The sequence below is a fragment of the Salminus brasiliensis genome, chromosome 11 (genome assembly GCF_030463535.1).
Source record: "Salminus brasiliensis chromosome 11, fSalBra1.hap2, whole genome shotgun sequence".
Classification (NCBI taxonomy): Eukaryota; Metazoa; Chordata; class Actinopteri; order Characiformes; family Bryconidae; genus Salminus; species Salminus brasiliensis.
The window spans coordinates 17,015,644-17,040,255 of record NC_132888.1 but is presented as its reverse complement, the minus strand read 5'-3'; the positions used below and the strand labels follow the sequence as shown (position 1 = coordinate 17,040,255).

The 24,612-nt window shown below is 42.0% G+C and overlaps 2 protein-coding genes across 2 annotated transcripts in view; one reads left to right on the top strand and one right to left on the bottom strand.

Moving 5' to 3' along the window:
* Positions 1-6,604, bottom strand: part of taok1a (TAO kinase 1a) — a 28,921-nt gene extending 22,317 nt beyond the window's left edge. The window contains exon 1 of the mRNA XM_072691978.1: positions 6,032-6,604. The gene's annotated coding sequence lies outside the window, so the exon portion shown is untranslated. The remainder of the gene's footprint in view (positions 1-6,031) is intronic.
* A 4,459-nt stretch (positions 6,605-11,063) lies between these two features.
* tsr1 (TSR1 ribosome maturation factor) lies at positions 11,064-22,396 on the top strand. The gene is made up of 15 exons (XM_072691125.1): positions 11,064-11,182; positions 12,064-12,167; positions 12,250-12,478; positions 13,270-13,404; positions 13,549-14,003; positions 15,107-15,248; positions 16,199-16,383; positions 18,410-18,636; positions 18,876-19,035; positions 19,493-19,603; positions 20,476-20,608; positions 20,891-21,007; positions 21,090-21,230; positions 21,921-21,995; positions 22,107-22,396. Exons 1-15 carry the CDS (start codon positions 11,065-11,067, stop codon positions 22,283-22,285), a joined length of 2,511 nt encoding a protein of 836 aa, XP_072547226.1. The 5' UTR covers position 11,064; the 3' UTR covers positions 22,286-22,396.
* The last annotated feature ends 2,216 nt before the right edge of the window (positions 22,397-24,612 follow it).

Genomic DNA, 24,612 nt, shown 5'->3' with positions numbered 1-24,612 from the left:
TAAATATGTAAATGTATAGTTTTCTTTTTGAATCATGCCTTTTGCCACCCAAAAAGGGGAGACATCTAACATTGCCTCATTTTGAGAAGACACCTAGCAACCCACCCAAGTAGCTGTGGATCAAACATGCATTTGCTTGGCTTCTGAACCTGCCACTTACTTTCACCTGGTTGGATGATTAAGCAAAGGCAGGTGTTTTGATGCCAGGAACAGCTTGGAAACAGGAACTGCGGGGATAGGAACGCCTGCCATGGACTAATCCCGTAAACTATAGGCTAAAAAAAAAAAAAAAAAAAAGGTCTAAAGTCCCTTTCACACATGCACGTTCACCCTGGTCAGAGACAAAATCACCAATACATTACTGGAATGGATGTTGGGTCATCAAAATTAGTTTGGTTTTGCAAGTGAAAACATGATTCTATGGAAAAAAAGATGCAGCATGGGCCGTTGATGAGAAAGGCCGGCCAGGACAATGCTAAGACAGCTGCACTAAAGGTTGGTTTTGTTTAACATTCTACATTGCTCTGAATTTGCAAAAAGAACACTGGTACATTAACAACTACCGTGTATTTACATTAATAAAGAGTCTCTGATATCTGCATTGGAACTCTGAGTTTAGATGCTGAAACGCTGGGAGAGAATAAGCTGGATGGACGCATCCCTAGGAAAACCCTGTTAACATAAAACCTTAATAAGTCTAAACCAGTCACGCAACTCTGTCACCTGTCTAAAAGCCTCACTCTTTAAACCTCCACAAGTCGCTATAAACCTGCCCCATGCAGTCAGCCATGCCATTTCTGATACCCAACACAAATGTGTCTATTAGTACATGCAGGCAGACGAGTGTATGGGAATGACCTCATTCTAAAATAGCGCTTTGTTTGTTGCTTGTACTCGGGTCCGTATCACCCCCCGACGAGTGCTGCTCAGATGATCGGCTGCACCGACACAATGCTGAGAGCTGAGGGCTGATGGGCTGATGCGTCGGTCACAAGACTGGCCCAGGCTCCTGCTGCCTCCCACCACTCACCAGCTGCCTCACACCCTGGCACTGAGCTAAGCTCCATTCTGTTACAGCACGCACACACACTGTACTACACAGCACATGGCTCACATGCGGCATACAATAATACAAAACACATTGGACACAATAGACAAGGACACAGTAGCAGGTAGCCTCACGCACCGATAACCACAGCGCAGCAGACTAACAAAGTGACTTAGCACAAATTTTTCATTTTTCACAAGATTTTTGACATTTAAAAAAAATGCAGCAATGATTTATATGATTAGCAAGCACAGCCCACTCAGGCTTTGACCCAGACAAAATTACTGTAGGTGGAAGATGCAAAACAAGATGAGACCATAGCATGGCATCCTACATACACACACGGAATGTAGCAGGACAGGACAACAAAGTAACAGGGCAGGAATTCCACGTGCATGCGAGCTGCCTCACTGTTTAGCTACTTCCCTCTTTACTCAAGACAGGGCACAAACCGGGCTGTAACAGGCACAGCATCTGGAACTCAATTTAACATTGACATTTTTACATGACCAATTCACTGTCCTCTGTGTAGTGCTGCGAGTAACTTCTAAATACTCCAAGACATCTAAACCACCCTTCTGAGTCCATCATTACAGCGAAGGATGAACGAAAGGGCAACCTGTTATTATCCTTTCAAAAAAATATATGACACAAGGACAACTGGTTTCGGCTCTGACACAGTCCTACAGAGGCCATGCCCTGCTTCTGCTGTGTATTATACGAGCGCCCTGATTTCAACCCCATGAGTCACAGGGCAACAGTCTGCTGCACGTGTTGATCTTGTAATTTGTAAATAATGCAGCCTGGTTTATCAGAGACCTCGTGTTTAAATGGTGTGGTACTTCCTTTTTCTTAGCAGGTGTCTACATTTATCTAGTTTCGCCTTTAACTTATGAATTTAACAGTACTGAAATAACAACACAGAAGTCAAAATCCCAGCATGAGTGCTAAGGCAATATAACTGCTTAACAATCAGCATGGCTCATGCCTGAGCAGATGTTTCTACAATGCCAGGAAAGCTTAGTAACTGATCAGCTTCTGATGTTTTTACAGTAAAGCTTTATGACCAATTTTGATATTAGTAAACTGTAAGAACGTAAAACTGTTAAATAATTTGGCATATATGAATAAAACTGGAACACTTTATTTACATCTTCACAATTGACATACATCCAGCTCACAAGTGAAAACCACAGCTCTCGTCAAAGCTGGTAAAACGCAAACTATAGCTGATGAATTTTTTTACCAGACTCTACTAGTTAAGGAAAAATGGGTTCCTACATGAACCAGACCTTGTCCTGCGTCATTATCCACAGAAGAGTAACTCAAACTTAACAAGCGATAAAGCTAAGACTTAAGCAACCAGGTCTCCAACCTAGGCTAATAGCTAATCCTAGTTGGCCAGCAACTCTTTTTTTCCAGCTTCCAGTCCTAGATTATCTCAAAAAACAAACTCGATTACATTAGAGTAGCATCTATACATCTACAACTACACATCAGAAGGGGAACTCACTGTCAAGGGAATCAAGCAGGTATCCATGCTAGGCTAAAAGCTAACCCAGCCGACCAGCTACAATTTGTATATGCACAACTCACAGAGAAGACAGCAACTCTACCTGGAAAGACTCTAACTAAAGTCCTTTGTTTCGGTCAATAAATCAGCCAATAAAAGCAGAGCAATAAACGCAAAGACCCACCATCCCCCATGAGTGTAGGGATATATTTAGGTGATAGTACTGGTGTTAAAGATAATTTAATAAGAATATATGATCAGCATGCAGAGGAACATGTTGGAAAAGTGCTTTATTATTCAAAAATAATAAAAGCTGGTAGATATTCATGCTGGATGAGACATAGATGTCCCCTATTTAAAGCTAACAGAGCTAAGAGAGGCACTGGATGCAGGTGAGGAAGTGTTGTCCCCCCCCACACACACATTGCGCAAATGCAACTCAGCAGGGTATGTAAAATGGAAAATGTGAGGTTTTTGTTTTTACAGTCACAGTTTCAGTTTTTACAGTAGAAAAATGTCATGGGAGTGTGTTTTGCACATTATTCCAAAATAAAAGGCCTGTTGGCCATTCTAGCTAAGAACATCACATCCTGTTTAACAGGACCTTCATGGCAAATGTGAATATGTGCATCCTAGTAAAATATCATTTAAGGGCTGTAAGTGTGAATGACTCAAAGCCTGAACACTACGACTGCAACACACGCTCAGTCGAAGGTTTGATTTCATTCCTGATACAGAGTTCACAATTTGATATTCACACAATAAACATCAATGTTGCTGCATAATCAAATGACATAAGAGCTAGGAGGCGGGAGGAGTGCGGCACATCACATGAACGCACTAGTGCATTCAGCAGCAGATAGATGCTAGTTGTTTGTATACTTCAATTTGCGTTCGAGCAGATATCTTAATTAACAGAAGTTACAGAATAGTGACATTACAACACTTGCATTGTTACACTCCTATTGGACATTCATCATTATATACGTGGCAACCTATAATGTACTACAATATTATAATAGAGTATACACCAAGATGGTATAAGGTTTAGTAGCTGCATCAACAATCTTGTACTGAAGCTCCCAAATTACTAAGCAGAATGTAACTAATATGCCTAATACAGCATTTCTACATATTTAATGTCTGTGTCTAAAGCAAACTCACTACATAAACCTTCCCACAAATGAGCCAAAACATTAAGACCCCTCACATAAAACACAAACATCACAGATTATCCTATAACAGCAGCACATGTCAAGGTCAGTTGTGTCTCGTTGTCAACGCATATGCAAGAGAAATCATCAGTCCTTAAGGCCTGAGTGTGACTAACAAGCACCATAATGTTATAGCATGACGACAGAGTCAGAGCACCTCCTAAACAGCAAAGCTTGTGGATTGGTCCTGGTCAGCTGTGGTGAGTGACTACTGGGGTAGGTCAGAAGAGAGACAAATCAAAAATCAGTGACAGGATGTTGGGCGCCCAAGGCTCATCGATGTGCGCGGGCAACAGGATGTAAGGCCATCTATTTGCCAATGCCATCCGGCAGATAGCAGAACCAACAGATGGACTACTGTGGCACAAGTTTCAGAAATATTTAAGGATGGTTAAAGGAGGAATACTTCACAACACACAGTGCATTACTCAACTGCAGCCAATTCAGAGTGTCCATGCTAACCCCTGTCCACTAGACCTTGGAGCAATAAAAGTATAATATACTTTTATTGCTATATATATACATACGGAAAACAAGAACAGCACCAATTTCACTTTTGTATCAAGCAAGCAGTAGCATGATGTGTATGACTTAATTTGCTTTTCATGACACTGCACATCCAGCAATGTGACTACTGCGCATGTGCACGTTGCGATGACGCTGATATGATATATAGTACAGTCCTAAATCACAGTGTTTTGTCAGTGTAGATCTCAGCTATGCAGCAGCATAATACAGTATACACCATGTCAGAAACAACAGGCTGGTGCTGGAGACAACTGTTCACTAATCGCTCATAGCCATCAATGCTAATCACTTGTCAAATATGATGTTTGTGGGCGTGGAGAGATCCTGGCGGTTCCATACAAGTGATGCTGGGAGGAGGAGTGGCTGCTACGAGGTCAGGAGAAAAAAAAAAAAGAAAAAAAAAAGACAATTGCGGGGAGAAAGAGGACAGTGTCTCCCTTCAACAGAAGCACTATTCAGTCCTTTTAACACACCCTCACAGTTTGCATGCTTGTGTGAGGCGAACCCATAAACAAATCCAGTACGCCACGACAGCAGAGGCTTACGAGATTACAATTACTGCGCCCTTTCTCCATTACAATCAGTGTGATGATAAAGCAATCACATCAGATCACTCCGTAGACCTGTGTGTAATAACGCTACAGCGCTGGAATTTGTGTTCTTTCCTGCAGAAGAAACCAAAAAACTTGGAGAGGCCATGGCAAGAGACGGACGTTTACACAAACAGGTTCTAATCTACACATCTAAGTTCCACTTAACTGGAAGTTGACTTTGGGGGAAAGGGGAGGAGAATGTCAGACAGTTAGCTGATGTCTCTACTAATGTCAGATTCACCCATTCGCTTAGGTCCGACTCCAGCGTGTCATCAAGAAGTCCACAATGACAGCAGGTTTTATTAGGCTCTCTAAAGTGAGTGTGAGCACAAGAGTCCTCTTCCCAGGAAGGAACTGCTGATAGCCTGCAGCCTGCGTTAATAAAACACCCATGGAATAAAGATCCCCTCTTTTATGGTTATCTAGCAATGCAAGGTCCAAAGCACCTTGGATGGCACACATGGGTCTTTCTTAGGAATTGAGAGGGGCAGAAGCAGCACCAGTGTTGAGTGGCTGGCTGTGTCACATTAGCCACCGTTCACTGACCACATAACACCAGTCGTCAGAGCAGCGTGACGTCTCACCTTCACCCGGGGGACGATTAAAAAAAAATAATAATAATAACAATAATAATAATAATAATAATGATACAGAAAATAATAATAATACTTCTAATAATGATCAAATACACAAGGACACTGGCTAGCTAGGCTTTAAGAGTATCGCTAGGAAAGTTAGCTATAGCTAATTAGCTACATCGCTGGTTAACATTAGTTAGCTAGCCTCAGCGATCTCCTGCGAAGTTTCCTCAGCATGAACTTCAAGACCAGTACGAGTCAAACTGTGAAACTTAACTGCAAGCTACAATAACACAAACTTATATTCCGAATAGCTAGTTTAAGGTTAACTGACAGGGCTTACAGTGCTATGAAAAGTCTGGGAAGTATCTAGCTAGCTACTAACACTTGGGTGGCTAAAGCTGCCGTTCGTGTGTGTGAGAGATAGAGAGAGAGAGTAAGGGTACAGTGCAGATAATCATGCTGTATTTCTGACACTAACACTGACTGACTAGCCAGTCTGCAATAACGATGATATCTGGCTAATTTACTCGCTGGAAATACAAAGTGATACTCACCCTTTCCACAGCCAGGTTGTGGAGCCAGAAAGCCTCTCTTTAATCGCTGAAATTGAAGTTGCGAGGGAGGCGAAGCGCCGTCAACTCAGCCCTCGAGAAGTAGCTATATCTAGCTAACGTTAACGATATGAACGTTAGTCCACAAGTAGAAGTAACGTTGGATCTCAGCAGATATCCCCCTCTCCGCTCCTGGTTTTCTAGAGCTTCCCAGCGAAGCTATTATTATTATTATTATTATTATTTTTACAGTTGGCTGCCGCTGTTGAGCTATGTTAACTGCAATGAACAGATAGTCCCCGACAGCCGAAACTCCACCCCGGGTCTAACGGCGGCCCAGCGGCTCGGCTCCCTCCCAGACGAGTCCTAAAGATGGCGGCGTCCCGGAGGTCCACTCCCTGACAAGTTGTTTGGGCAGAAAACGAGCGACATGCCGAAAAACACAGTCCGGTGACCACACCCTGGATTTGGGGCGAAAAGCTGAACCTTCCACGTTTATAATCGAGCTATAGGGCGTAAGGATTTCGCTTCGCAGTGAACAACATGTTGTGGTGGTTTTCTCGCCCCCCCTCTTTCTCCTCCTTCTTGTTCCTGGAACGCCAGTTCCGCCCAAAACACTTTGGGGGGAAACTCACTGTCCGATTAAAGAGCTTATCCTCTGGAAAATAATCATCTGAAACGAGCTGAAAATTATACCACATATCACAGTAAAGTTCAGAGCACTATTTTAGAGACGCTCACAGCTATTTCACAATATGTCCCCATAAAAATGATCATCTGATTCCCCCAGAGTTTATACCATAACTACAGTCTACATGTAAAGAAAGTCTTAGTGTCATTTGCTTATGTTTTAAGTATTAAAACGTTTTATTATGCTAGAAAAAAGTGTGTATACTCAAATCTAAAGTTCCCAGCACAATCAGCTAATTCTGTGATGATGTTATGAGAACTAAACTGGGGATGCAGCCTGAAACACAAATCACTACAGTAATCTACTTGTCTATCCCTCTCCTCTATTAGTAGGACAGTGCTCTCAATGGCAAGATCAGCTCAATCTATGAAGCAAACAAATGGACCTTTCTAATGAACCATTGGAAGTGGTCCAGGTACCAGACTGGGGCATTGCATGACTAGTTATAGATCACTAAGAGATTAAAAGGATTCATTCTGGTGCTGTCCTCTGGCCTGAAAACAACCAATTGGTAAACAGACCAGAGACGTGCTGCTCTGGATTGGCTCTGAACCAGCCGTGTCTACAACCAATGGGGAAGCAGGATGTCTGCTCTCTGTTTCCAGGCGAACAGGAGGCTTTGAAGCTTATGGAGGCAGTTTTATGAATGGCCTTTAAAGAGCCATGCTTCATCCGCTTGGTTTCATTCTGTAGTCGGGATGTCTTCGGATCTTAACAGAGACTATCTTTTGGACCACATATCTGGCCTGATATTCCATCTAGCAACCAGTTTATGGAAGTGTGCGCTTTGTGTGACCTGAAAAATATGATAATATCCTGAATACAGTTCAAATAGTTGTGCTGCAAGTGCATATTTAATCGTCAGATTTATGAGCCATGCTCTTAACCCAGTTTTCAGACCACATTCAAATCAAATCAAATCAAATCAAATTTTATTTGTCACATACATAGTCATACACAGTATAACTTGCAGTGAAATGCTTTTATGACAGTCTGCCCACATCAAGCTATACAATAAAAATCTACATTTAAACTTAACTAAACCTTAACTTAATGAAGTAAAGTGCAAAAGTGCAAAAGAAAAATAAAATAAAAATGAAGAAAATAAAAATAGAATAAGTTACATTTAAGTTAAAGAATAAAATATAAAAATATGAAAATATAGAAATATAAGCAAAAAAAATACAAAATACAAATATACAAATATATATACAGAGATGAAATAGTGCGTGTCTGTGTGTGTGTGTGTATATATATATATATATATATATATATATACATATGTACATATTTATCATTCATTAATACAGCAGCATGAGTCAATGTATGTAGCTGTAGGAACAGATCAGCATTGAAGGCAAGGCAAGGTTTAATAAAGACCCTGCTGAAAACAAATTCTCGAGAAAATAAAGTAATGGCAAACAGTATCCTGCTTTGGACTTCCTCTGTGGCATATCTGTGTCTGTTGGCATTTCCTGAGTAAGACCCCAGTCAAGAGGGAGCTCTCCCACAGCAAAAGCCAACACACTTGCAATTATGTCTGGCAGGGGTGTGTTCAGCTAAAGCCCAGCGAGAATCATGGTTGCTGTCCCACCCAATACTAGGCCCCATTCTCTGATGTTGTCAGCCAAGGGCAAATCAGAATATTTGGGGCCCTAAGCAACATCATACTTGTGGCCACCACCCACCGCAGCAATGTTATTTCATATGCAGGACTGAAATGAGCGAATGTCTTATTATTTTGGAAAATGAATTGATAAAGAGCTATTCGTGGATGACCATTTTTATCACCTTTATGTTAGTATAAATAATCTAAAATAATAAAGATCAGATAAAGTATGTCTTTTGAACCATATAAACCAAAACACTCATTGATCAAATGAATAACATTGATTATCCCGTAGTAATGGTGCATGTCACAGCCATTGGATGTAAAGTCAAGCCGGAAAGTCTGCTCAACCCTTACACCTTCTCTAATTTTTACATTTATTTTAGACTTAATAAAAAATTAAGTTATTCTAGAGTAGATTTCATTTACTGCCTTAAACATCTACACACAATCGCCAATAATCATGAAGTGAAATCAGGCTTTTAGAAATGATGCAATTTTATTTTATTGAGAAAGTTATTATTTTATTGATAAGTTATTTAGGGGTATACATATCCGTACACACCTTTAGCCCAATACTTGGTTGATGCTCCTTTGGCAGCAATTATAACTTTAAGGCGTCTTGGGAAAGCTGCTACTCCTCTTAGATTATCCTTGCAAACTTGGTTGGTCAGGTTGGATGGGGAGTATGGGACACAGACATTTTTTAGCTCCTTCCACAGATGGATCAGTCTGGCTGGGCCACTCCTTCGCCCCAGTCTGAAGTCCCGAGCAGCTCTGAAGCAGGTTTTCTTCTCCAGTAGTAGTAGTAGTAGTAGTAGTAGATGTACTATCCGGTACAGTTGTGCTATCTAGTGTCAACCAGAGGAGGATGGGTTCCCCTTTTTGAGTTATGGTTCCTCTTAAGGTTTTTTTCTTTCTCAATCTGCAGATTCTTCAGTACCAGTCACTCCTGAATTTACACATACCATTTACTTCTTCATGCAGTTATCTGATGGCAGCAGTGCAGTGCATGAAATAACGCATATACGGACCAGCAGCTTCAGGCGATCTTGGGTCAGAATTTGGTTTTATTTTTGACGCTATTTCTTTATACAACATGGTTTGTAGTGGCTTTAACAGATCTGTTCTGAAAGTGACTCTTTAATTTACTGAAGGCAAGAAAAATACTGTTTTGCAAAAGGGTCGCTTTTGTTTTGTCAGTCGTTTTTTCTTGCAAGTACTTTATAACTAAACATCTGTTCAATGACAAATATGAAGTAGGTCCAACTAGACTATTAATCCGGAGTTAGGCCAACACGATGAAGAAGTTTAACTATCTGAGTTGAGAAAAATATCAAATCAACTTTTAACCAATAGCAGTGTTCGGACAGCTGTTTGCTAATGTTGATCTTAAACTAAACTGAACTGTGTGCTTTACACCTTCTCTTTTACAGTGCAGAGTGAGCTGTTTTGGTGGCTCTTAGTTGACCTTCAGCATATCAGGTGGTCTTAATGTTTAGGCTCACCTGCTAATTTGAAGGGTTTCGTGTAGCTGCTAAGTGAGATGATTTTGTAGCCTTTTTTACTCAACATATAATTACAAACAAATAATCCTTAAACATACATTCAACTTAGTAATAAAAGCCTGTAATTCGCTGTATTATGTTTCAGTAACAGAACTGAGCAGTAGATGGCGCACACACACTTCTCAGTTTGGGAGCGCTGTGTGAGTCAGGAGGGAGTTGGTTTTTTGAATCGGTTCTTTTAAATAATTGGTGAAAAACATTAATTTTCATTGTTAGGCTCTATATAAAAAATTCATATAATGTTTACTAACTTCATAAGGCCATCAAATACACTGCAGTATATTAAAAACAACTGAGTTGAATATTTGACCTGTGCATGTGAATTCTGAGTATTACAGCATTACAGTATTCTCAGTTACCTGCATAAAGTCGATACCGTCCTACTATGCTCACTTTTGGCTTAAATTATGGCAGTTTCTGAGAAGTCTTGCTTAGAAAAATTCCAGCTTCCCAAGTCCAAAATGACACCAGTGATTCAAGCTGTATGTCAATATTTACTGGTAAAAACTCAAATAAACTTCCCTAGTAGAAAATCTCATTTCAGATAGCAGGTATTTTCTTAATATAAGAAATTCAATTTAAACTTTCTTATTAATTATTCAATTTACATGTGAAAATATTTTTACTGGGAAGAAAATTCCTAGTAATTATTATAACATGTAAAAATAGACTTACTAGGATTAAAAGCTTATAGTAAAACAACTTGGAAGGTATCTTTAATTAGGTACGTATTACTAATAAAAATGTAATTATAGATTACAGAATGAGCTTCCATAAATAAATGGTAAATAATATGGCCAGTCAGAATTACATTAGGGATTTGTGGTCCTGGCAATATTACTAGTCTCATATAGATCTGATATTAATACTAGTAAATGTTCATAGTTGATATCTGAAATTTTAATTTACTTCTAGGGAAAATTACATAACACAGATCTTGAATTTGTGTTTTTAAAAGAGAGAGATACGTTTTGTATTCACTGTCGGAATATGATGATAAAGGGGGGATAAAGTCATTTATGGAGATGATGAAACCAACGTTGACTTCAGCTGTCTGTCGTTCGAATCGTTCATATGAGTAGTTCTAAAGAATCGGTTCATTAAAAGCTTCGCGCTGCGCGCATGAATTTGACGTCATACAAAGTTTACATGTGCGGCGTGACCGAAAATGGCTGCTGGCGAAGAACAGCAACAAGCTCACCGACCTGGGCTTTACAAGCAGAAAAACAAGCAGCACAAACATGGGAAGCATCGAACCAAAGGAGAGATCGAGCGTGAGAACAAGGGTAAGCCTGGTGTTTCTGTTCAGTGACTTTATTTAGCTGTCTCGACACACTGGCAGCGCTTCGTGGCTAACGTGGGACAGACACGTGTCTAAGGTCTAGACACTTTTTGGAGACCGAAGAAAAGAACAGGATTAAAGGTGACATCGTTTCTATCACAGATACCATAGTGAGCATAACTACATTTTAAGATTTCGATAACTGTATTTTTCTAAACCTATTTAGTCATGTTTAATCTTTCCGGAGACACAAGCCCTAGCTAGCTAGCTTGCGAGTTGCCTATATTTGGCTGTTCAGTGGAAGCTCTGCAATGGCATCTCAGAGATGGCTGTTTTCTGGCCTGAGGGGCATTCTTGTTTGAATAACCTTAAGATTCGCTACCAGATCCATGGAAACGCAATATCTGGACAGATGATATGTGATATGAGATTAAGTATGAACTATATAAGTGTTTTTCAACCCTGGTCCTGGAGGACCCTTCTTTTAGTGAGTTCCCTGCTCCAAACATACCAGATTTACCTAATCATCTTATTATCAAGCCCTTCAGAGTTTCAGGGGGTGAGTTAAATCAGGGACTATGCTCAAATGTGCAGGACAGTGTGCCTCCAGAACCAGGGTTGAGAGAAACTGCCCTGTATACAATGGGTTAACCTGATGTAGCCACTGGTTTCCAACCCTGGTCCTGAAAGACCTGCTGTTTTGCACATTTTAACATTTTTCTGCTCTTAACACATAATCTTCAGATCAGAAAGAGCTTGTTATTTAGCTGATCATCTTCATCAGTATGGTGGGAGCAATGTGCAGGGAAGAGGATTCTCCAGGACCAGGATTGGGAACCATTGACCTGAACGAGACAAATTTACAAAAATGATTGCATCCACTAGGCAGAGTTGCTGTGGTGGCGTTGTCAAAAAAGCAGAGGCGAGAGCTAAAGAAGATGGACCGGAGACATAAAGCCAACCAGCTCCGGCGCAACAAGAAAGACATGGTAAGAAACTGATGAGACGCATCACTTAAACGTAAACAAGGTTCTGTTAATACTGTCTAATATTTCTTTCTGTTTCTACAAGGTGCTGACAGAGAAGCGTCGTTTGGGCAGTAGGGATGGCCCCCCTCATCTGGTGGTTGTCATTTCCCTGCATGCTGATGTGGACGCCGGAGCTGTGACGCAGATATTGAAAGGAGGGGGGATTGGAGGGGTACTACATGAAGACCAAGGTGTCAGAGGAGCTCAGGACAGTTTTGGCCTGGTCCTTCCCCGTTTCAAACAGAGATTCACTTTCTACCGTTCAGACACAGGTAGCTGTTTTTTGCTGTATGATATATGTCTGACATATATCTCTGAGTGTTAGAGCATCATGACGTAGATCTACCCAGAAATAAGATAGTCCTTTATAAATATAAACCAGCCTTAACTGAATGTGGTTGAAAAAGCCTCTTAGCAAGTTACCAATCTGCTAAGGTGATTGTCAAACAAGATCCTTAGACAATGTAGGGTGTAATTACAATGGTAAATGTTTATATGGCTTTTATTTAAACATTTGATACTTCAGACAAATACGTATTTGTACACTGTATGCCATTGTATGTCATACAAAAATGAAAACTGCAAAATTAATTTTTATTCTAAATAATAAATGAATTTTCAAAATTACCAAGAGAAATAAGAATCCAGTCTTGGTAAAAAAAAAATAAAATAAAATAAAATAATGAACATTAAGTGCAGGATTTTTGGATGGTTATCTTAAGTAAATTTCAGTTAAAAGTAGAAGGGATGTGAAATGATGTTGAATTGAATTGAATTGTTCATTTATCTAGATGCTTAATAAAAGATCAGACCTTTGTTAATATTTGAACATGTTTCCAGCCATTGATTGATTTATTGTACAGTCCACAGTTAAACATTTAAATAATACTTGCGTATCAACATCACCAGGTATGTTAAATGGGAAAACACTGGCATTGGATGGGCAATTACCATAGCGGAGTGTCCAAAAATGTATTGAAGTGTAAATTTGTGTAATTTCTAATTGTAAATGATTCATGTGGACGCTCACCTTTAATTTTCTGTGGTCTTTCTCTTTTTTCAGCTGAACTGCACTCGCTCCTGGACATGGCAAAGGTGGCAGACAGTCTGGTGTTTGTGCTCGAGTCCACTGAAGGCTGGGACAGTTATGGAGACTATTGCCTGTCCTGTCTCTTTGCACAGGGATTACCAAGTCATGGTGAGACTAAGCAAAGAGTCAAAGCAATGCTCCAGGATCTAGAAGAAAGTCTTCCCTGAGTAGTGTGTGCTTGTAGGGCATCATTAACTTCTGTACTGCAGTGTTTATTCTCGCATTGCTGATCATTTTCTCTGTGTCTCCCAGCATTGGTGTGTCAGGGCATAGCTGATCTGGCAGTGAAGAAGCGGACTGAGTCTCGGAGGGCACTGTCCCGCTTGGCTGAGGCACGTTTCCCAGATGCACGTCTCTTCCCCCTGGACTCAGAGCAGGATGCAGTGCTTCTCCTTCGGCACCTGGGGTCGCAGAAGCAACGGCGGCTAGCTTTCCGTTCCCGCCGCTCACACATGCTAGTTCAGAGCGCTTCTTACAGTCCCAACAGCACCCAGGATGGCTCAGGAGAGCCTCCTACGGGACTTGGGACCCTGCGTGTGTCTGGATACGTTCGAGGGTGCCCCCTGCAGGTGAACAGATTGGTGCACATTGCTGGCTATGGAGATTTTCAGCTCAGTCAAATCAGCGCCCCAACAGACCCTCTCCCCATTATCACATCCACTCCCCATCCTGCGAAGCCAATCAGGGGAGGAGATGTGGAGATGATGGTGAGTAAAATCTAGACCTGAAGACTAAATTACTGAAATAGGTTTCTAATAGTTTCCTGCTGTGAGACACCTGGTTTTCGGAGCCAGACAGAACAGGAGCTGAGAGAAAGCTTAATGCTCATTGGTTAGATGCTCTGTCAAAAAAGAATGCAGACCAAAAATTGTTTAATAGAGCATCTAGTCTAATAAAAAGGGATGTCCTATTTTTTTAACCCCCTTATCTGATCCGAGTCTCTTTATGCTGACTTGGCTGATTCCGATCTGATCTTTGTTTCTATAAATAATACAGCCTCGCAACTTGGGTAAAATATGCTAATGCACAATTGTAAACACTAGTAAAATCACTAGTTATTCAGCAGTTCCTATAATCAGACTCAATCCTAACCTGATTTATAGTAGCGACTTTAAATGATGTATTTAAATATATATTTAATATCTTAATCTTAATATATTAATGTATTTAATATCTTACAATCCAGTCTGACTGACCTACGTCCCAGATCCTTGCAGTCAGCTCACTTGTTGTATGTGCATTAGCCCCCTCCTCTGTCATGAATGCACCGTTCAGAGCTACTTTAGAACCAAACTGGGTTGGTTTTAGCAGCGAGGACAAAAAAGGCAGAAAATAAACCCCTCTTCTGTAAAATGCTTGTCGAAATCGTCCTCTTTTGACATTGTAACTAATTAATTCTCTAAACTGCTGTTCTGTGTGCCGTTGATTGTTTGGTGTGTCATGTTTACAGTGAGCCTTTAAGCTAAAGTTCTCCTCTTCCCTGAACTTTTCATTCCACCTAAAAGCAGTTACGTTCTGCTGTTGAAATGTGCACACTGTAACTGCGGCACTATTTAAGGTGGAATGGAGTTATTTGGTTATGTCACTGCATTTATCAGTTAAAATAATAAGATACAATAGGCTAAGTTAAGCAGCCTCAGACTGTATAGTTTGTGTGACACAGTTCCATGCATTACCAGGAAAAGCATTGTTTCATGACCAAGTGAAAGATGGCGATGCACTACAGAGATGATGCTGAGTGCTGCCACTGTGCATGGAAAGTCTGAGATTATGATGATCCAGATTTCTTTTTGTGTTTCTGATCATACAGGATGGGGGTCCTGAAGGAGAGGAACGTGTGCTAATGAAAGCTGACCCTTCTCAGAGAGAGAGTCTGCAGGCAGAGGCTGAGGTTGATCCCATGGATGGGGAGCAGACATGGCCTACTGAGTCTGAGCTCCAGGAGGCTGAAGGTACAGCATTGTTGGGATTTAATTACCTAAGGCTATACTGTCTATCCCCCACAAGCACCATTCTGGCATTTTTAGTCTTTTTTTTGCATGTGTTCATATCCACATCACCACTGAATTTTGGGATCCACTCATGGGGGGGGGGATTGTGTGTCAGTATCGATTCATTCTTGTTAATAGCTGCCAATACCAATAAGGTCAGAAATGCAGTAAAATGATTACAATTCAGAGGTCAAATATCAGGCAATAAATATCGATTTTGAGTATTAGTCAATGTCTCATGCCTTCTGGAACTGAGAAGTCTGATAGTAACATTTCAACTAGGAAAGCATGTTAATATCAGGACATTTCACACCTGCATGTTGTAGTCTGGTTTGTTTTCACTCTTGGTGTGTGGTGTTTGGGGCAGGTGTAAATACAGTAAGTGCACTCAACCATCAAGTGAACTCTGGATGGTTTGAGCTAAACTGCTACCATTGCCAGGTTGTCACCCTGGTATGCTGCCCAGATTATTACTACAGCTACGATTCGGACTAGAGCAAACAAACTACGGATGTGAAAACGCCCTCAGTGAATGTTTTTTTCTTGTCAGTTTTGCAGTTGTTGTAGCAGCAGGAGCATGGAAGTCATCTTGGGTTTATATACATATGTAGGCTATGTTATTATGGTTATGCACTGATGTGCATTTGTTTATGCCATTTGCCTCCCTTCCAGTGAACACCAGAACTGTTTGAGTGCTTATGTCCTCTTGAGCAGGCTGAAGCTGTCTAAGCTAATAATCAATAGCATCTAGTTGCAAGTAGTTGCTTAAGGCTTTTGAATGAAGCATTCTTTTTACATGTTGCTGTCCCTCAGATGATGGATTAGCTGGGTCACTGTGTGGTAAATCTGGACTGATAATCTGAAGGGAGTGAATTGACTGTTCTGTTCTGCTCTATGTTCTGAATTCATAGAGGCCAGGAAAAACAAAAAAGTGATGAAGGTGCCAAAGGGAACCTCAGACTATCAGGCCACTTGGATTGTGGATGATGATGATGAAGAGTATGGGGATGACGAAGAGGATGATGTGGACAGCTGTGATGATGATGACGATGACGCTGATGAGACAATGGAGGATGATGTTGAAAATGAGTCTCAGGTGAGGCTGATTTTTGCCCTTTATTTTCTGTTACTGAACACTTCTGAACGTGTGGGTAGACGTGGTGATGTAACAGCATTAATATCATCACCGGTTTTCTCCGTTTACAATCACAGTTTACAGTCAGAAGCTACATATTGTTGTGATGTTGCACAAAGACCTTTTCTTTGTAATTGTATTTTGCACTTTGGTGCATAATTAGATGCTCACAGTTTTATTGTCTCATTTCATGAGAAATGTCCAATAAAAACGCTCCACTTGGAATAAATCTTTTGTTTATTGAAATGTAGGAAGGTCCTTTACAGGAGAAGGGAAAATGTTCTAAGCTTTGAATGGAAGTTAATGTAAATTAGGAGTAATTTTAGAGCATTGCTATTGGTTTATTTATCCAAAATTATTTACACCATGTACAAAGCAGCTGCAGGGTTCATACGATGGAGAAAAGTAGAAACAGACAAAAATGGTCATACATGTTTGGCCTATTGGACAGCAGTGAAATGCTTCATCCATCCATCCTTATTTATTTATTTATTTATTTATTTATTTATTTATTTCTCTTTCAATTCCAATATTTCTTTTTGGGGCAAAGTTACACCCTTAGTATCTTATATGGCTAATTGAGTGTAACGGGCCTAAAGTTCTGCCTGCTTGCTTACTTTATCAGAGCTGTGATGATGCACTAAAACAGTTGTACGAACATCAAATAAAGCATATGACAGTCAAGTCTTATGGATCAATTACATTACCCCACCATGGAAATATAATTCCTTTCAAGTAGGGTTTTATTAAAAAAATAATACACAATCATTGAGTACTGAAATGTATGTTTACCTAACATGAACTTTCCTTTTAAAATGGCTGTTTTCACTTCTGACATTAAGAAAACAATGTTTCCTAGAATCTGTAGAGAGAACTGCGTCAAGTGAAGAATAAATCAGGTTTTTGTCCAAGAATAAAAATGAGCTAGGAAGTGTCTAATTAGGGTAAGCAGCACAAAAGCCTGTAAACACAGCCATAAAATATCTACGCGTGACTTTTTGACCCACTGGAACGGCACTGGCACTGTTTGTTTGTGCGTCACCATGGCGTTGTCCAAGGTGGCAGCGGAAGAAGGCAGTGAGAAATGAGGCCAGAGCAGGTCAGGCTAAAGTGCTCCTCGACTTCCACCGCATGTTCACCGCACCTAGCTGACAATGCAGAGTGCGGGCGTAAATATAGGTGGCGGGAGCGGGCGATTGGCTGAGAGGGGGGCAGGGGGGGCGGGCACAGTGCTGGCGGAACACTGCATACGTGACTGGCCCTTTGTGCGCTGCATGGTGGAGAGGCATTGTTTGTTTTCTCAGCGTCTGCCTCTCAGCCCCAGTGCCAGGCTGCTCGCCGCAACAATAGTGTTTGGAGCTGGAGGCCTGTCCCGAGAGAAGCCTCCCGTCTTCCTGCTCTTTGGACAGGGCTTCCTGTCGGGACCTGCAGAGCGGGCGGCCATTTATTTATACCAGCTGGGCTTGAAAGAGCAAGGGGGAAGCTCCTCATGTATGGAGGCTCAGTTCGATTTATTTTCCTTCATCGCAATTTGCATGCGTCTGATGTCTGGGTAAGCACCAAAGAGGGCTTCACAATGCAAGACGGTAACAAGGAGGGAAGTGGTACCTCAGATGATTTGGGGAGATTATTTTTATTAGAGCACCTGTGATTGTTCTGCAGGTTGACCCCTCCGGGGTGTGGATTCACCCCAGCAGTGTGTCTTGCCCCTTTCCTATTTCTCTGGCCGCATGCTCTTGCATGAAAAAAGCCATGTATATTTAGGGATGGACATCAAAGGACATAGTCTAAGCCTGGTTCATGAGTAAAATGTTAGAAAGGAGAATTTCATTAACCAGAAAGTTGTAAATCTGGAAATCTCAATGGTCATCAAGCACTAATTGAGTGTTTCGCGATCAAAATGTGCCACGCTTGACTTAAAGGCTCTTTTTCATCTGCTGTCCCTAGACTGGCCGTTGTTCACAGTCATAATTGTGCTCTATTAAAGGATGGGGATTTTGGAAAGGATGATGGTGAGGACGACAATGTTGATGAAGAGGATGAAGAACAGGAGGAGATGAGCTCTACAGGCCGTGTCAGATTTGACCTGAAGTACGATGAAGCCATGGACGAGGCAGAAGAGAAAGATGGACTCCAGCGCTATCGAGAGGCTCGATCGCATGAAATGTTCCCTGATGAAGTGGACACTCCCTTAGATGTGCCTGCTAGGACAAGGTGAGGAATCGCTGTGTTAATGTCTGTAAATACACTCCTTCACCTCCAGCCGCTACAGCTCAGCTTGTATGCTGTGCAGACGAATATTTCTCTTCCTTCCTAGTGGGGGGTTTTGACATGCTTTGAAATGCAACACTAGTACAGATGCTGTTAGCGCAGATGTCATTTTCACCCTTTCTTTTGTAAAGATTGAAGGTCTGACTCATGGCTGCGTTTGTTTGTTTGGGTGTGTGCCTCAGGTTCCAGCGCTATAGAGGTCTGAAGAGTTTCCGCTCGTCTCCGTGGGACCCCATGGAGAACCTGCCTCTCAACTACTCACGCATCTTCCAGTTTCAGAACTTTGAGCGCACCCGCCGCCGCATCCTGGCTGAGGCTGCTGCTGAGGAAGAGGGAGCCATGGTAAGAGCGTGTGTACCAGCCAAACATTTCGAAACACCTCATGGAATATGCTGGGTTTTATAATAATAATAATAATAATAATAATAATGGAGGTTTCGATTCTTAGGATTTTGCTTAGAGCCCTTAGAACAAAATGTGTCAAATAACAGCTGGGTTACTCCACATGAAACTCAGGAAATGTCAAGAGGGTTAGTGAGTGGATACATTTTAAGATTCTGAACTGTAAACTAGTTTTAATGTTGATTGTATAATTCCATCTTATGATTATTTCAACGCCTTGATCTCACTATTCTAAAATGTGCAGAGCTTTTAGTGCAGGTTTTACATTGGACAGATTTTGCTGGTATATTTAAAACTTTTCAAGCCTTTGTTTGGCCTGGCAGATTGTTCAGAGATGTATCACAGTCTTTGGCCTATGTTAAAATGCTAAGTGGTTTTTTCATGTTTGGTACTGCAGGTTGGCTGGTATGTGACTCTGCACATTGAAGACGTGCCTCCCTCTGTGATTGAGAGCTTTCAGGCCGGCAAACCGCTGGTAGTGGTCTCTCTGCTCCCACATGAACAGAAGGTATCTTCCAGCTTCATTTCACATTTACACAGCAAGTTAGTTTGGTAGAATTGTGAAGTTCAATCTCTTAGGATAGTTTATGTCTAAAGGTATGCATACTTGAACGCTGTTAACTAAATGTTTACCCGGGGTTTGTGTTGGTTGTGCACTTCCTCAGAATTAGTGCAATAGTCTACGTAGGTTACGTTCACAGATGAGCCAGTTGTCTAAGCGAATGCCTGACCAAAAAGAAAATGTATCCCAAGCCTTTGTTGGACTTGTTGGACTCGGAATGTTTTGAATCATTATCCTGTTACAGAAGCTATCCTACTTAGGTGGTTTGATATTTTCAGACATGTCTATTTTCATCTAGGATTTGCTGGTAATTTGTGGAATCAATAATTTCTCACATCTGTGCAATATTACTGGTGCCACTGGCAACTACACACCTCTGAAGCTTGATGCATCAAACACCATGCAGTTGGCAAGGTTGTGGTGGTTGTGCCCCCCCCCCCCCCTTTCTATATTTTAAGTGCCCAAATCTTTGCATACAACTGTAAGTAGCTGGTAGAGGCTTTTGCACAGTGGAAAGTAAATAATGTTTTTTAAGTGTAATATAAAAAAGGGCTTTTGTGTGGTAACAAGCATATTAACTGGTTTTATTCAACAATACCTTCCATGTTGGGGCACAAAAGCAAAATGTTTGGTTCCAGATGAGACAAAGGGCAGAACAACACTATGTTTAACTAGGAAAAATGCAATGATAATTACTTATTACTACTTACTACTACTATTAAGCAGTAAAGTGCCCATAATGACCTGTAATTATCTAAATGGGAGGTTCCGTTGGCAGTCAAACTGTTATTCATTCCCTCTTCTGTTCTGTTGCGCAGATGTCAGTGATGCATGTGCTGGTGAAGCGGCATCCGAGTTGCACGGAGCCAATCGCATCTAAAGAGGAGCTGATATTCCAGTGCGGTTTCAGGCGCTTCCGAGCTTCTGCCATCTTCTCCCAGCACACCTCTGGTACGACCCAGCTACCACAAGTCCTCACCAGGAGGCTTTGCTTAATGTTGCCCTGGGCAACCTAAAAACTGAAGCTCATAGGAGGTCATACTGCACACTTCTAATGTTGCTGATATTTTTCTTTTTCTTTCTTTTTTTTAGTTTATGAAAACGTACCCTATATTCCCTAGTGTTTAAAAACTAGTCTTCCCTGTGTTAAGTCTCTTTGGGGTCTTTTTACAGTGCAGATGAATGAATGATGAATTCATCTAAGGCTGTAGGCTGATCTATTTGTCTCTGCAGGGGACAAGCACAAGTTGGAGCGTTTCTTGCGTGCCGATGCTCCAACTGTTGTCTCCTTGTATGCCCCCATCACCTTCCCCACTGCTGGGGTCCTTCTCTTTAAACAGCGAGACAATGGTAAGTGGAAAAACCCTATAGACGTTTAGGTTGTTTGCGTGAGTGTGCACATGTTTGTAATGAGTTGACTGTTAATATCCAGGAATGCAGGATCTGGTGGCCACAGGTAGCCTGCTGAGCTGTGACCCTCGGCGCGTGGTGCTGAAGCGCATCGTCCTGAGCGGACACCCCTTCAAGATCAACCGGCGCTCTGCCGTCCTCCGCTACATGTTCTTCAACAGGGGTGAGGAAGAATGCTGCACAATAGCCACTCGCCCAGTAGCATGCAAACCATGCTGCACCCTTAAAGCAGGGATTTGTATTGTTTACGGGTTTATAAATTACTCGCTCTTCTCTTAAATGGTTCTTCTTGAAGATTTAGAATCATATTTTTGTTTATTTATTCATTTATTTATAACTAATTTTACCCCGTTTTATACTTGTCTTGGAAGGCCAATTACCAAATCCACATTTATGTAAACTCCCCCGATCACTAGCAATCTCCCCAACACTAGGAGGGGGAAGACTAGCACATGTCTCTTCTGACACGTGAAGCCAGCCACCTCCTCTATTCACACTGCCACTGATGCAGCATTGCTAGGGAGTCGGCATGCTAGGATACAACAGCTAACAGCTGTCCAACATCACACTGGGAGTAATGTGCTGAGAAAATGCTATCAATCCAGGACAATCCTGGAAAAACCCTGAAAGAGCAATTGTGCTCTCTCTGACTCTGGCTGCTGATGGCAAGGATCATAGTGGTAGTGCCTTTGTCCATATAACATTAAAATGGGCAAAGAACCCTTATTCAGTAGTGCCCTGTAGTGCCCTGATTGCTAAGTCTCTCCCTGAAGCCAAAGCATGTGCTGTAAGAAAACTATATCCTAAATCTGTACTATTTACGATTTGTACTATTTCTGTTGCTTTCTTCTAGACGACATCATGTGGTTTAAGCCAGTGGAGTTGCGCACCAAGTGGGGCCGAAGAGGACACATTAAAGATGCCTTGGGTGAGGAGAGGAACTAGCATCAACTAAATATTTTAATTAGTTTGAGACGGTCTTAACATTTATATTGAATTAAGCAAAGAAATGATTTTTTCCTCTTTCTCTTTTATGCAGGTACTCATGGTCACATGAAATGTGTGTTTGACAGTCAGTTGCGTTCCCAAGACACAGTGCTCATGAACCTGTACAAGAGAGCGTATCCTCGATGGACGTACGACCCCCATGTGCCATCTCCTTTACCTTGGGTGAAGAATGAGGAGCCTGAGAACCTCCATGAAATTGATATGGAATAGATACTGGGGAGATTAAGTATGGACTTACAGAAGCAGAGGACAAGGCATTTGCTGTGATTACTAATACAGTAATATACAGTGATACAGCAAAATAAATGATTTAATCGAAAATGTTGCATTTTGTTAAGTTTAGGTATTTTACCCTGATGGCCACTAGATGGCATACCTGTATTAAATCGAAGGCGCTTGGCCTTGATGGAATCGTGTAGTGACTGACTGACTGATGTCTGCACGGACATGATCTGGCCCTGATCTCTTCTGAAAGGAATTTGTAAGGTCTAAAATCGGCTTACACATGGTTGGACATAAAGCACCAAACTGGCGACACCATCTCCAGGACATATGTGTGCTAAAAAAAAAAGAAAAGCTGCATAGTCAGAGCTGTGTACTTGCCGTATGTACTTGATGAGCAGTTTCTATTAGCATAGCAAGGAACACTGAGCGAGTGAATCGAGTCAAATTCCTGCCGAAACCTCAAGCGATGATGTCCCTGGCTTTAGGAGTGGAGCATGGGTGAAACCGCACCTAAACACTGGTAGTAAATACTGTCATTGTGAGTTTTCATTTCTCATCTTCTAACTCGAACCAAACCTCACTGGAAGATAATCGCCCTCAAAAATGTCCGACCGGTGGTGAAGGCAGCAGTCATTACCCTCGACTGGCTGCTGTCGTTCAGATTCGCTGGAGTGAGTGAAGCGTGACCCTCGCTGGCATGCGTACAAGCAGTGTCTCGTAACTCACTTTTTAAGTGACTGTGGCTCGGCCCTCTGCGGGTCGCCGTGGCCTTCTACCAGTCGTTGCTGTGGAAGTGTGTATGGCTGCAGTCCGGTACTGCTGGCTGGCTTGGCCTCTCCCACTCCCCGGTGGTCTCTCTGACCTGAAGCCCCCTTTTCACCACCATTCACACTCGTATTCACAGAGAGTGTGGCCCGGCTCTTGTTTTCTTTCTGGATTCCCAAATGCTTTTCTGCATTCTCTTTTTCTCTCCCCTCCCCAATCCTGAGCTTTCTCTTTTTTCTTCAGTCTTCTGAGAAACAATGATTTATGGTTTGTAATATTTATCATAAAACAGTGCTCTTGCATGCTTGCAGCTACATGATTCATCCCGGGGTTCTGCTGGGACCCACACCACAGACGCATGCCAATATGTCTGGGAAAAGAGAAGGTGAAGACTTGGGCTTGGAAAGGCGAGTGCGATCCAAGAAAAGAGGGGATCGAAAGTTCAATACGTGCAATTTTTTTTCTCGCACACTGCGAATTTGATTACGGTGGAAAAAGTCAAAATAATGATAAAACAATCGCACAAGGGTAATACTTCTTTATTGCCTAGGGGTGCACTCAGAGCTCTGGACGGTTAAGTCGAGGCACTCAATTTATTTTCTTCTTCATTTTTTAGCCCTAGTGCACTCGGGGCATTGAGCAGGGATGTGTTTAACACATCTTTTGAGCTGAACGGGTGTGGTGCGCCCAGGCCAAATGCTCATGATCTAGAGAGGAAATCTAATCCTCCCACGCTGGAGATTGTCCTTAACTTTAAGCAACACACGCATGGAATGTGAACAGGGAGCTTTTCCTCCAGGGCTGCTTCATACACCCGAAAAAAATATCTCTGCCAGTTTTCGGAAGGAAATGTTCAGGTTCTGCATGTGCTGAGTAAAAAGCAAGACGAACAGGAGAGATGTATGGATGAGTCGCCCCATGCAGTGGTGGGACAGGGCCAAATCAGGGCCGGAAAGAGTTAATGCTGGTGGCTGTGGGCCGCTTTGGAGCAGGAATGTCCTGCGGTTCCTAGTTCACTGCCACCACACTCAGCTGGCTTCCACTGGAGATATAATGGGTGAGAAATTTTTCCGTTGGAAGGGGATAAAGAGGGGGTGGGAAGGACAGACAGACAGACAGACAGACAGACAGACAGACAGAGTGAGAGAAAAAGAGGGGAAAAAGTAAAAGCTGGGCTTGCAGAGGAGAGATAAGGGAAGAACCGCTGCCCACTTAAGGCTAGATTCAACACAAAAGACCAAGAGAAAGGGGAGCAGTACTTATCCTGCTCAGATTGGCAAAGCAGGAATAAGCCAGAGACTCAAAGTGGAGAACGTAGGGGGTGATTGAGTGGTGGTAATGATGATGATGATGATGATGGTGGTGGGGGTGAGAGAGAGGGTGCCTCAGCAGTGTGGGCGAGGGAGATGGAGAGCGAGAGTGGCTGGCGTTTATGGATAGCAGATGTGGCGCTGTGGGGTTTTGGCAGGGGCCCACTGCGCCTCAGTCCCGCACGGGCTGGGTGGCACCGGGGTGAGAGCGAGGTCAGCCCACCGCAACACGCAGCC

Coding starts and splice junctions, on each gene's coding strand:
- tsr1 (XM_072691125.1), top strand. CDS start 11,065: ATGGCTGCTGGCGAAGAACAGCAACAAGCTCACCGACCTGGGCTTTAC. Junction 16,384..18,409: donor ATGTTGAAAATGAGTCTCAG/GTGAGGCTGATT, acceptor GCTCTATTAAAG/GATGGGGATTTTGGAAAGGA. Junction 19,036..19,492: donor CTGAGGAAGAGGGAGCCATG/GTAAGAGCGTGT, acceptor TTGGTACTGCAG/GTTGGCTGGTATGTGACTCT.